The 12,784-nt window shown below is 28.7% G+C and overlaps 4 protein-coding genes across 8 annotated transcripts in view; 2 read left to right on the top strand and 2 right to left on the bottom strand.

Moving 5' to 3' along the window:
• The window catches only part of Rpn3 (regulatory particle non-ATPase 3), a 74,039-nt gene that overhangs the window by 8,819 nt on the left and 52,436 nt on the right, over positions 1-12,784 (bottom strand). The gene's annotated exons all lie outside the window — the stretch shown is intronic.
• Positions 98-3,981, bottom strand: Ssrp (structure specific recognition protein). 3 transcript variants are annotated; one of them, XM_072013442.1, is made up of 15 exons: positions 3,881-3,981; positions 3,705-3,767; positions 3,185-3,370; positions 2,893-3,108; positions 2,644-2,819; positions 2,442-2,577; positions 2,260-2,363; positions 2,043-2,171; positions 1,688-1,979; positions 1,456-1,614; positions 1,234-1,371; positions 909-1,100; positions 605-838; positions 437-511; positions 98-358 (listed from the first exon to the last, which is right to left on the bottom strand). In XM_072013442.1, exons 2-15 carry the CDS (start codon positions 3,753-3,755, stop codon positions 242-244), a joined length of 2,205 nt encoding a protein of 734 aa, XP_071869543.1. In that variant the 5' UTR covers positions 3,756-3,767; positions 3,881-3,981; the 3' UTR covers positions 98-241. The 3 variants fall into 3 exon arrangements, with proteins under 3 accessions (XP_071869543.1, XP_071869541.1, XP_071869542.1); XM_072013440.1 differs by having other exon boundaries at positions 1,231-1,371; XM_072013441.1 differs by having other exon boundaries at positions 1,231-1,371; positions 3,871-3,930.
• On the top strand, positions 4,302-6,360 carry Urod (uroporphyrinogen decarboxylase). The gene is made up of 7 exons (XM_072013491.1): positions 4,302-4,550; positions 4,717-5,019; positions 5,164-5,322; positions 5,390-5,551; positions 5,669-5,806; positions 5,884-6,057; positions 6,167-6,360. The coding sequence occupies exons 2-7, from the start codon at positions 4,723-4,725 to the stop codon at positions 6,305-6,307; spliced, it is 1,071 nt and encodes a 356-aa protein (XP_071869592.1). The 5' UTR covers positions 4,302-4,550; positions 4,717-4,722; the 3' UTR covers positions 6,308-6,360.
• Eef5 (eukaryotic translation elongation factor 5) lies at positions 6,826-12,536 on the top strand. Of its 3 annotated transcripts, none has more exons than XM_072013523.1 (4): positions 6,826-6,974; positions 8,597-8,889; positions 9,347-9,481; positions 9,751-12,536. In XM_072013523.1, exons 2-4 carry the CDS (start codon positions 8,614-8,616, stop codon positions 9,820-9,822), a joined length of 483 nt encoding a protein of 160 aa, XP_071869624.1. In that variant the 5' UTR covers positions 6,826-6,974; positions 8,597-8,613; the 3' UTR covers positions 9,823-12,536. The 3 variants fall into 3 exon arrangements, with proteins under 3 accessions (XP_071869624.1, XP_071869622.1, XP_071869623.1); XM_072013521.1 differs by having other exon boundaries at positions 6,967-7,104; XM_072013522.1 differs by lacking the exon at positions 6,826-6,974 and adding an exon at positions 6,981-7,233.

The raw sequence follows: 12,784 nt of genomic DNA on the forward strand, positions 1-12,784 counted from the left end.
AGTAATATTATATCTTATGGCTGTTTTTTAATTCATTAAATTTAAATAATTTTAAAAACATTTAAAAATATTTAAATAAATCAGAACCGTACAAATATAAACATTTAGTATAATATTGTATTATAACCTAAAATATGGTAAATATGAAACATATTTTAATGATTTTAAGAATGCTAAATACATTAATATTAAAGATATTTCTGTAGAAATTGTGGTTGTTAAAAAAATATATAAATTATAATTAATCGCTATCTTTAGATTCCGCCTCACTAGAAGGTGGAGTACTTTCAATAGGTTCTTCATCACTACCCTCGGATTCTTCTTTCCTTTTCTTCTTCAACTTTTTGTCATCATCATCCTACAATAAAATCATATGCAATAGAATATATCTTAAAAAAATGTTTTTAACAGAACACAACTAATATAATGAAATTACCGCACTCCGTTTGTCTCCTCTTTTCTTCTCTTTACCTCCGTCGTTGTCTTCATCCGAAGCCTTCTTTTCTGATTTCTATAGAAATATTTAATTAAAATAATATTTCTACTATCATAATATAATACTAATAAAATACCTAATAAATTATATTTTTAATTCTTGACATACCTTATTATCATCATCGCTGCTGCTTTCATCATCACTAATATATTCCTTACTTTTGAAACTGGTTCCGGTCATAAGCTTACTGGGAGATTCTTTTTTACTCTCTTTCTTCTTCTTCTCTCCCTTTTCTTTCTTTTCTGATATCTTCTCCTTATCGCCACCTCCGCCGCTAGCTTCATATTCTTTCATTGATGCAGTGTACTCTTTCTTTGCCTTTGCTGCTTTTTGTTCCCATTCCTATCATAATTAGTATATATTAAATAATTATGAAATTACATGTAAGAAGTTAAAACAATTTTGGTCTTACAGATTTATCTTTTAGTTCCCTCCACATTTCACCTCCTTTCTTTGCAATTTCTGTAACAGCAATTCCAGGATTTTCTGCTTTAATTCTTTCCCGAGCACTGTTTAACCATATCATAAATGCAGTTGGCGGTCTCTTAGGTTTATTTGCATCTTTTTCTTTCTTCTGTTTTCTAGGTTTTCTTGGCTTCTCTGACTAAATAATACATACACCAGCAATACATACATTGATAAACCATTCTTAGTAAATTATCTAATGGGTACGATTGCAAATTCATTTTTATAAATTTTGAAAACACTGTAAAAAATACAGGTAAAATGTTTACCACGGTTTTAGCTGACTTTGGTTTCTTTTCTTTTTTTTCTTTCTTTTCTTTCTTTTGACTTTTTCCTGAAGCATCTGATTCATTTTCACTTTCTGAACTATTTGGATTACTGTCATATTCTTCTGCCACATCACTCTCGTCCTAAAACAATATATATATATATATATATATATATACAAGGTATATAAATTTGTATGTTTGTCAAAAACTTTAATAAAATTATACCTGATTCGGATTAAAATCTTCATCGGTGGACTCTTCCTCAGAATCCTGATTTTCCTCTGCATCTCTTTCCTGTGCTTCTGCTTTAACTCTTGCCAAATACGCATCTGGCTCATCTTCTTGATCGCTATCTCCAAAGTCATTGTCATAATTCAATTTATCCTATTGCAAAAACAAAGAATTTCTTAATATAATTAATTAAAGAACTACAATTACGATAATAATTCATACTTACACTCTTGCCTCTATTTTTCACCCGTAATTTTTTGGAAGTAATAAAGTCAAAAAGTTTTCCATACTCTTCCTTTTCTATACTACTGAATGTATGAACAACACCGCTAGTCAATTCAATTTCAAAATCAAATGATCTTGTAGAACCACCACCACGGGCGAAATTTACTGACGCAATTTCTTCAAAACGTATATGGATTGGTGGTTTATGAACATAAATAAAACCTCTTTCTAAAGGATATAAATAACCGGCAGCAGCTTTAAATGAACAACTGATTGCAAGTGTTCCAGAATGACTGAAAATTAAAAACATATAATATATTAAAATATTTCGGCTACACAGTTTACAAAAAACTTACCTAATGAAATTTCCAGGTCCAGTAAGTTTTCTATTAATAATTACTTTCATTACTTTTCCTAAAACTTCATAAGTTGGTCCAGATAATTCTTTTGATAATTTATCTTCATATTTTTCTTTTAATTCTTTTCTGCAACAATATAATATAATATAAATATATGAATAATATACATGTTCATATTTTTACCATAGTGCTTGAATAAAATACAGATGCATACTCAGAGAAAGGTAATTCAATTGAAGTTTCTTCTTCTTGATTGAATAATAATACCAAATAATGATAACGGGTTTGACCCTGTTTAATTGGTGGATCTAAACTGACCTAAGTGAAAGATATTATCGATAATAATAAAACAAACAATTAACAAGAAAGGATAAAAATAATTTACAAAATGCTTACCACAAAATACATTTGCCTGTTGTCCTTATGTGGTAAAAGAAATAGCCTTAAAACAGTTGACATTGGAATCTTGTAATCAAAAGTTTTACCATGTAATTGGAAAAATGATTGGAATATCTTTATATCGTAACGACCACTGGAAGAGCGAGTTATATTAATATATGAATCTTTTAAATTATATTTCCTAAACATATATACATACCGTGGTGTAAGACATTGAATCTCCCTAAATATTGCAATAGCATCTCCACTGACACTGATGACAGATGCTTTTTCCATAACTTGCTGATGAAATGCTTCTACTGGATCTTGATCTGCGCTGTCGCTAATAGGGATATGAAATCTCATTTCCATTAAACTCACAGGAGCATCATCATTCTGAAAAATGTACAAAATTTTAATATTAAGGGGCATTATTAATGTTAAGCACGTTATATTGTTGATAATTTACCTGATGAAATTCCAATGTGACTTCATTCTTACCAGTGTTACATTGAGACACATCGTATAATGGAATTTCAAAAGCAGTATGATGACCAACATCAAAACTTAATACAGAACCATTAAACCTAGCTGTACCCCAGTTCCAACCTTTTAGGCTAAGTTCCTTCTCTAGCATATCTTTTTTATAGTTTTGTAGAAAGAATTTTGCAATTTTTTCTTGATCCTAAAGATAAATATTGTTTCATTACAAAATGTAAAATTAAAAAAAGATTTATTCCTAACTAAAAATTCTTACTTACACCTTCCTTGAATCCACGAAACCTATGTAGAGTTCCATTTTTCAGAAATATTCGAAGACCCCAGGTACCAATGAATTTTTGATAATTTACCATTTCCATATCCGATGCTGAAATTTGTTCTACTTTGCCTGTCTTTTGATTTTTAAAAATCAAATGTTGGTCTGTAAGTTTCAATCGCCCAAGAGTCTGTACATAAGAAAGTCATATATAAGTGCAATTACACAGAAATTTCTATTTATCTCATTACCATCTTAACATAAATAGTATCATCGAAAGTAACTGATGAATTATTACAAACATTTTTTATTAATAATTTCAATATTTATAAGATAGAATACAATTTGTTTGCAATTATATTATAAAATATAATAGAAACGTGGATTTCATCTAGACGTGTTACGTATTAATCTAACTTTAAATATTAACAAAGACATGATATAACGCGACTACAAAATGAAAGTAAAAGATAGAATGAAAAGTATTGTTACTCGTTACAAACTCTAAGTAATATATTACTTACCATAGCTCCTTTAACTTCTGCAATCACATCAGTATATTCTAAAAAATCCATTTTTGAAAATACCTAAAATTAATATACAAATTATTATTTGTTTATTATGATTCTTCTTCGTATATACAAATTAAACGCATAACCAAAAAAATTAAACACTTTTTACATAAATTACCTTACTTTACAATTCAAAACGAGAAACTGACGTGAAATCGAGGTAGAAAACAAATTTCTCATACACGGCGTACAACGCGCCACGTTCTTACTCTCAAAATATTTTCTGTAAACATAATTGGTTAATACAGTTTTAGGCCTACAAGTACAATTTATAGTAAAATCTGTATACTATGTGTAAAAGAATATTTATTTTTGCTATCCATTTAGCTCTGAATATAACGCTAAAATTTATATATAATCTTAAATTTTAGATACATAATAGCAAAAAATTTTAAAAACTTATTAAAACTAAAATTATTACCCTAGAATTTGCAAAAAGTTGATTGGTTAAATTAACCATAGAGCGCAAGTACATGTAGATGAAGTAAAGATGTTCAAAACTTTCCATATTATTAGTTGAAACGTTCATTCTATGCGTATATAGATATGGCAAAAGTGCAATTCATACCATTGTATCTTCTTATTATTTGTAATATATTTTAATAAAACAGAAGAAATATTTTATGTAAAAGGATTCATTAGTAAAAAGCTTAAGTTTAAATATTATATTATTTAATCATTTTAATAATTTTATACTTTGTAAATAAGAAAATTAATTTGGAATAGAAAGTAACAAATTTTATAATTTACACGGGATTAGATTATTATTTATACAACATTTTTATATTTTTGTACTATGTAAGTACACAATAGCAAATAATTTTGTAAAAACACTGAAAAGGTGTTGTAAAAACAATGTGTTGTAATTTGTATAAAATATACTGGTTAAGATTATATGTATGTTTGTATATACTTTTCAATTCAAAATTTCACATTAGTTCTTTTAAATATCAATCTTTTCCAGATAATAATGGCACAAACAGAATTTCCACCATTAAAAAATGATTTAATTTTAAAAGCTGCAAAAGGAGAGTCCACAGAACGTGTTCCAATATGGATAATGCGTCAAGCAGGGAGATATCTTCCAGAGTTTCAAGAAATCAGATCAAAACATGATTTTTTCTCTGTTTGTGAAACACCAGCTTTAGCTTGTGAAGTTACTTTACAGCCTATAAAACGGTTTGACTTGGATGCTAGCATTATCTTTTCTGACATATTAGTTCTACCACAAGCAATGGGTTTAACTGTTGAAATGGTTCCTGGAACGGTTTGTTTTCTTTTCTATTATTAATTTTTATATTAAAACTTTTTATAATCCTAAACAAAAGAGAAAAAAAAAAAAAAAGAAAAGAAAATCTTTAGAAAGCAAATATAAATACAATAATAATTTGTGATAAAAAAAAAAAAACAGGGGCCAATTTTACCCAAACCTTTGAAGGATCCAACAGATTTAGTTAGATTAGTTCATCCAAATGTAGAAAAGGATTTAAAATATGTAGGAGACGCCATAACTTTAACAAGGCATAAATTAGAGGGAAAAGTACCATTAATTGGCTTTACTGGTGCACCAGTGAGTAAATCGATTCCTACATGTTATAAAGCAAATACTTTCAGTATTTATATTTGTAAATTGTTAGTGGACATTAATGAGCTACATGATCCAAGGTGGAGGTAGTTCAACAATGACAAAGGCACGGCAATGGTTATACAAGTATTCAGAAGACTCTCACAAACTCTTACAACTTATTACGAATGTCATAATTGATTACCTTGTAATGCAAGTAAAAGCCGGAGCACAGGTATAGACTTGTCCATTTTTTGTTGAAAAAATATTACAATGTTATAAAAAATATAGAAATAAAGCAAAATAATTTCAATGTTGATTAATGAAGCGTAATGTAACTTTTCTATTATAGTTATTGCAAGTATTTGAAAGTCATAGTGATTTCCTTAATGACGAGTTATTTGAAAAGTTCTCGTTTAAATATTTGAAAGAAATCAGCGATAAAGTGAGACAGCGATTGAAGGAAGAAAATATTCCTGAAGTGCCAATGGTAAGTAAAATAAATGTTACAATATATTTATGGTGACTTATTTTAATTTAAGTTCCTAAAGGAATGACAAATTTTAGATTGCTTTTCCTAAAGGTGCAACTATGAATTCCTTAGAAATGTTAGCAAAGTCTAAAACTTATGAAGTATTGGGTTTAGATTGGAATGTTAATCCTGTAGAAGCAAGGAAAAGATTTGGTTCTGAAATTACTTTGCAAGGAAATTTAGATCCATGCGCATTATATGCTTCTGAGGTTTATATAATTTTATACAGAAAATTATATTTAGAATACTTGATACACAGCCATTTTTTTTTAGTCCTTATTTATATTTCTACTAATCAAGGTATCTCTTTTTCTATAGCAAGAAATAGCCGATCGTGCTCGAGACATGGCAATAAAATTCGGTAAAACTCGATATATAGCGAATTTGGGACATGGTATTCTACCAGATATACCAATAACGTCAGTTGCAGCATTTATCAAAGGGATTCATTCAGTGTAATTTGTTTGTTGCAGTGCAAACTTTATAATAAATTTTATTCAATTTTTATCAAATTTCGTACAAATTTAATCGATGTCAGAGATATTAATATAATACATTACATTTAAGTATCTTTTTATTAATGTATCGAGAGGATCAACCTTGTGTTTTTAAGTGGTACTACATACTTTTTAATTTAATAATCAGTACAACATATTGTTTCAAACTGTATATTCTAGCTTAAATATATAAATTTATCGTGTTTATAAAAAAAAATCTATTAGTCCCTTTAAGCTTTGGAAATTTAATACTCCTAAAAAAACCTTCATTTTAAATACCAAATCATTCGAAGTATGCAACAGATTCTACCATCTTGCGACTGCCACGACCGTGGTTAGTGTGCGCTAAAACAGAAGTCGCGCGATTAACGCTTGTTTCCTCTGACGGCCGTCTCGGCTTTGTGGCGTTTTCGTCGTCCGTAAGGTGGCGTCGCCCGTGGCCTATGAGCCAAGCTGGTCGATGGGTCGTCACAAATTTCCAACTGGCACGATATTTCTCATCTAACTCTACCCCCACAAACACTCCCAGCCGGAATCCGTGGATCTATCCGAGTGGCCCCCTGTCGCCGATTAGCGGTTCGCGCAAGCGCAGCCAACTCTTCTGGTTAGAGTGTCCATTTTGATCACATGTGAGTATCTCCAGTCTGTTCTCCTTTTTTCACGGTGAGTCTAGCTGGTCGGCTTGTGATCACTCGAACAAGTTTGCAAAACGTGCTACTGAAAAATCCCAAGAACAAAGAACGCCAGTATCCGAGGCTAGTACGTATTCGTCATTTCTTGAACGTTTTCCGAGAGTCGGCAATTTCGGCAACGAACCGCACGCAATCCTTTTCGCGCCATCTTCTTAAGGAAAACGGTCAAAAAACCGTAGTAAACTCGTCCTCGAAGGTAATTTGACTTTCGCGAGGCTTTCCGCTTCATTTTTCATAGAAAGGTTTCAATAACTGGATAACTGTCAGCCGCGTTGGAATCTTTGGTTAGATTGTGCTTGCACAACGTGTTCATTTCTCGTTCTGTTCACTATCACGGTAGGTTTCGATACTTTTTGCGTTTCACGTTTATTCTGCAAACATTTTCAAGCATTGAATATCGTACTTAATGTTACTATTATTTCTCATTTTTTTGTTATTATTTGTAATATCTCGAAAACACTCGGCCTTTTTACAATTTTAAATATTTCGTTCCATACAATGGAACATGTCCCTTACTGTTTTAAGCAATTTTTGTGTAACACGTTGCTGAATCTGTTGTTTATAATTTGAAATGCAGCCAAGTTGTATGTTAAATGTGTCAATATCTTTTTTAATATTAAAAAAGTAAAGTTGTAGCACACATTTGAAGTATCACATTTCAAAACATATTGTGGAAGATGGTATAGTTTTGTTTTTTATATTCATGTTGCAATTTTGTATAATAATTTTGATGTACTTCTAACGTTTTACAAAATATAATAGATTACTACATCATATAGCATTATATTTTGTAACAGCTTTCCTATTCGATTTATGTTTGTATTGTACGTTTCATTTGTATTTGAACCAACAACTAAAATGATGTTTATTAACTTCTCACTAGGAATTTCATTTTTAGAGATAAGTTACATACCATATGGTGATTTTGTAGGAATTATAATAGTCAGAAAGCTCTAACGATATGATGCCTTTAAATATAGTTATAAAATTCAATAATATCAATAATATTACTAGAATGTTTTATTTGCTAAAGTTAAAAAAGAAAAAAGAAAAAAAAAACAGTTTAGAAAGTGTTCTAATTTTCTAGTTTTCTTATAAATTTTAATGTCATATCTTAGGCGTTACATTGTAACTTATAAAACAGTTCTATACCTTCCATAAAAAATTAGTTAGGTTATTGATTCCTCTTACAAACATAATATTGAACTTTATCATTTTTATTAAAAAACAATATTAGATTCTTATAACTTATTCTTCTAATGTATATGTTATATGTAATTATATATTATATCTCGTATGCAAGAATTCAATGTTAATTGTATATGATATATTAAATCTTTGAGACATAAAATATGTAAAAATGTTTTCTACGTGCTACTTGAATTTTATGAAATTAATAGAAATCAGTATGTCATACATAGTATATTTCTACGTCTTTCTAAATCTTTCATAAGTAACTATTATAATTAAAATTTTTCGTTTTGTTTGATTTTATTTCATTTATTTATGTTTTTTTTGATGTTTGAATGTAATTCTTAATCTGTTTTAAATTATTTCAGAATAGCAGAAACTAAGGATGGCAGACATAGAGGATACTCACTTTGAGACTGGAGACTCTGGTGCTTCTGTAACATACCCGATGCAGTGTTCAGCACTGCGTAAAAATGGGTTTGTGATGCTGAAATCTCGGCCGTGCAAAATTGTAGAGATGTCAACCTCGAAAACAGGAAAACATGGCCATGCCAAAGTACATCTTGTAGGCATTGACATTTTTACTTCAAAAAAATATGAGGACATTTGTCCATCTACGCACAATATGGATGTGCCATTTGTTAAGCGGGAAGATTATCAGGTAAATTATTTAAGAGTAATTTTATAAAATTATTCTACATTAGAATAATATTTCTCATGCATGTTGTTTATATTAAATCATTATTTCTGTAGTATTTATTTGTTAAAATAGTTATTTATTGACAAATTCTATAAAATAATATAGAAAATATTGTATAATAATAATAATAATAATAATAATAATAATATTGTGATAATAACATTGTAATAACATAAAAATATTCTAATTATGAAAGAAATTATAAATATAAAATGTTAATCGTTATTTTTAATTAAATTGTGCGGTACCAATTTCCTTTGCCAAGTTTTTCTTACGTAAATAAGATATATGTTCTTATTTAGATCACAAGTGCAAAACAAAGAGAAATGTAAAGGAATGTAACTGGAAGTCCATCCTAACCTGGAGGGGAAGGATTATGGAAAAAGATAAATATAAATCATATGTCTTTATGTTACAGCTAGCAGACATATCTGACGATGGCTACTTATGCCTGATGGCTGATAATGGTGAACTCCGTGAAGATTTAAAAATTCCTGATGGCGAACTGGGTACTCAGTTACGTGCTGATCATGAGGCTGGGAAAGAGCTTCTTGTGAGTATTGTTCTATTACAGAAAAGATTAATAAAGATTAATTGTAAAATATTCTATTTAAATATTAATAAAGTTTATGCTTATTCTTTATTATATCATCTATATTTTGCAATCTATATTACAAATATCTGTGCAAGTTTCTTGTTTGATTGACTAATGTGCAAAATTATCTTGTATTATAAACAATATCATTATGTTTCTACTTAGTTTCTTTGCAATATATTTGTATTAACAGAAAGATGCAGAAAAATAATATTTTATTTTTTCAGTGCACTGTACTGAAGGCATGTGGTGAAGAAGTCGTGATCGCCATTAAAACTAACACTGCCATCGATAAATAATTGTGTTCAGTCCAGACTCCACCATTACATTAAAGAAACAAACAAACAAACACACACAGTTAATATATTATTAAGAGAAACCTAAGATACAATACAGGATGATCAATGGTTAACATAAGAACTACTACCAACAACAAATAGAGAGGAAAAGAGAGTGGGGGCACTTGGGAAAAGAATAAAATGAAGGGGAAAGGAATAACGTGGGAAAGGAAAGAAGCAAACATGTAATTTAAAAACTGAAAGGAAGAGAAAAACAATGTGCGTGAGCGTGTAAGTGTGAGGGAGGAGAGGATTACAAATAATGAAATAATTGCAAAAAACAAAAATAAAAAAATAAAAAAACAAATAAAAAGAGAGTAAACCAAGAAACAGTATCAGCTTAGACCTTGGGGAAAAATGAATGTTTTGGTGGCTTAAACTGTTGAGATTAAAAGGCAGTTTTGACATTGGGAAATTTTGAAAGAGGACTATTTTGCCTTGATTTGTGATTCATAAAATTTGAACATGATTAGAATTTTATCTCTATTGGAATTTCAATTACATCTCTCAGCGGTAATATATAATTTTATCCGAACTTATGATTTTATTGAAAGTCCAATATTTCTAAAGTTCTAATCATCTAAAAATCTTGTTTCCCTACATTAACCCCTTTTCTCTGTATACTTTAATTGAAGTTTCAATTCCTTTACAAGTCTGATTTTAAAAATTTTCTGTTATACTCAAACTGCAATTCTATAGGAATATATAGAATTCCAATTACATTAGAATTTTAATTCCTCTATAATACATCCTATATTTGTTTGGAATTGTCTTTTTCTCTCTCCTTCATTCAAGTTCATCACATCTTTTTTATTAAAATTATATGTTTTATAGCATCTAGCTTAATTTAAAATTAATATCTTGTTTTAGTTTCGAACTTTTTTTTATATAAATATGATCCTGTCTAATTTTTATTAGTATTCTATGCTTACTGAAGCATTGCTAACAAAAATTGATGTCTTACTAGAAATGCTTAACATCTGTTGTTCGTCTAAGAACCTTACCTGACAGTAACTTATTCTTGGAAGTTTTTAATTTTATACTTCTTGTTTGATTAGAATTTGTATTCTAAATTTCTTTAGATTTTAAAAAAGAATATATTCCTAGTTTCAAATTTATAAAAATCGCTACAATGTATTTTTCAAACTCGTACAAAGGGCTGAAACTTATATTTCTTGCTTGAAATTTAAATCATAACTTTGCATTTTTAATTACAGAAACATATTCAAAATAGTAAAACTTAATTTTCTGCGTAGATCTGATGGGTCTTTATTAATTTCCTGTAAAAGTTGTAGTTTTTATTTAGAACTCGTATTGTAGGAGGACCGTTTTTATATTTAACAATTTTCAGAACTTTGATATTCTGAGATTAGAATCGAAACTTCAAACTCGGCGAATATTGAACTCTTAAATTCTAACACAAAATTTTGGAATTCAATTTGAACTTCAGACTCCGTACATGTAATTTCAAAGATAACTTCAAACTTGAATTCTGAAATTTTAAGTTTATCACTCAATTTTGATTTCTGACTTGAAGTTTGAGTTAAAATGTAACTGCCTGAGTTACATTAGAAGCTCGATTTCAAATCAGACCATACCATCTATGAAAGCATAAAAAACTATAAAAAAATATAAAAGATGAACGATAAGAAACAACTAAGCTACTGTAATCTAAGCAGACTAATTTAAGATTAAGACTACCTAGATAAATGAATTTAATCGATAAAAAGAAACTGAAGAAAAAAAGAACGAAAAACGAATCAATCGGCCTCACGGTCGTATTTCAACCACGAGAGACGGAAATCGTTTTTTTCTGCTTCTCGATATTCGGTTTAATTAATTATACACCACTGCTGGTCTTTCCGTTAAATTTTAAAAATTTGTACTAAAAATAATTTTCAGGCACCAAACAAATTAAAATCAATCATTTACTCTATAAGCACGGATGTGAAATGATATTTCGAGAATATTGTTTTTGAAAATATTTTTAGTATAAAGAAATCTCAATTATACTTAATTAAAATTACCAATTATATAGTTTGTCAATAGTTACTAGTATTTATGTAGCAATAAATAGAATCTAAACAATTAATAAAACTCATTTCAAGTGGTATAATTAATGATATGTCAAATCTAATTACTTCAGTTATAAAATATATTCTTGAAATATTATTCTTTAATTCTATTGCACACGTATTAAATTGATGTGCAAAGTATTAAATCATAATACTGTAAAACCATAACACACACAGACGGTATATAGATATTTTCAAAAAATAACATAACCAGCATTGGCGTACATAGGCAAACAACGTATAAACACGAATACACATATACAAGTACACACAGTGGTAAAGTATATGAAAATATACAAGTATATACGAAAGTACACAATTACGAAATTCGAAACAAAAAACACAGACGTAAAGTATATAAGTAAATGGATACCAACGAGCATTTGTTTATACGGCGGAAATCAATGGAAGATAAATGGATAAATAAATGATAAAAAAGCCGTCGGTGCTATTGTGTCAACCTTCGATGATATTTTGTTGTTCTTATAATAGCACGTTACTGAAACTTCGAGTCTTAATGATTTTGCTATTTTTTTATTTTATTAACTGACATGATATTACACTCATTTAAGTTAATTAAAACTATCGAAAACAACTAAATTGAAATTCTTATCATTTTGTCCTTTTCAATTTCATTCATATTATCTAAAATTTTTTACTTTTCATAAGTTTACCGATATCATATTCAAAATATCAATGCAGGAACTAACAATATTAGTGATTATACAAAGTATTCCATAAAATTTGCATAATATTTTTCGTCAAGTTTAATTAATATCTATTAAAATCAATTAAAGACTTAATTATTCTATTGGAAACCATTAATCAACTTGAAAATATTTTTTCCA

Source organism: Bombus fervidus, chromosome 11 (genome assembly GCF_041682495.2).
Source record: "Bombus fervidus isolate BK054 chromosome 11, iyBomFerv1, whole genome shotgun sequence".
Lineage (NCBI taxonomy): Eukaryota > Metazoa > Arthropoda > Insecta > Hymenoptera > Apidae > Bombus > Bombus fervidus.

Excerpts from the sequence above, each read along its gene's own strand:
- Urod (XM_072013491.1), top strand. The coding sequence starts at position 4,723 with ATGGCACAAACAGAATTTCCACCATTAAAAAATGATTTAATTTTAAAA. Across the intron at positions 5,020-5,163 it reads TTGAAATGGTTCCTGGAACG|GGGCCAATTTTACCCAAACC; the intron begins GTTTGTTTTCTT and ends AAAAAAAAACAG. Across the intron at positions 5,323-5,389 it reads TTGGCTTTACTGGTGCACCA|TGGACATTAATGAGCTACAT; the intron begins GTGAGTAAATCG and ends GTAAATTGTTAG.
- Eef5 (XM_072013523.1), top strand. The coding sequence starts at position 8,614 with ATGGCAGACATAGAGGATACTCACTTTGAGACTGGAGACTCTGGTGCT. Across the intron at positions 8,890-9,346 it reads TTAAGCGGGAAGATTATCAG|CTAGCAGACATATCTGACGA; the intron begins GTAAATTATTTA and ends TTTATGTTACAG. Across the intron at positions 9,482-9,750 it reads AGGCTGGGAAAGAGCTTCTT|TGCACTGTACTGAAGGCATG; the intron begins GTGAGTATTGTT and ends TTATTTTTTCAG.
- Ssrp (XM_072013440.1), bottom strand. The coding sequence starts at position 3,755 with ATGGATTTTTTAGAATATACTGATGTGATTGCAGAAGTTAAAGGAGCT. Across the intron at positions 1,615-1,687 it reads TGAAAAATAGAGGCAAGAGT|GATAAATTGAATTATGACAA; the intron begins GTAAGTATGAAT and ends TTTTTGCAATAG. Across the intron at positions 1,372-1,455 it reads AAGATTTTAATCCGAATCAG|GACGAGAGTGATGTGGCAGA; the intron begins GTATAATTTTAT and ends ATATTGTTTTAG.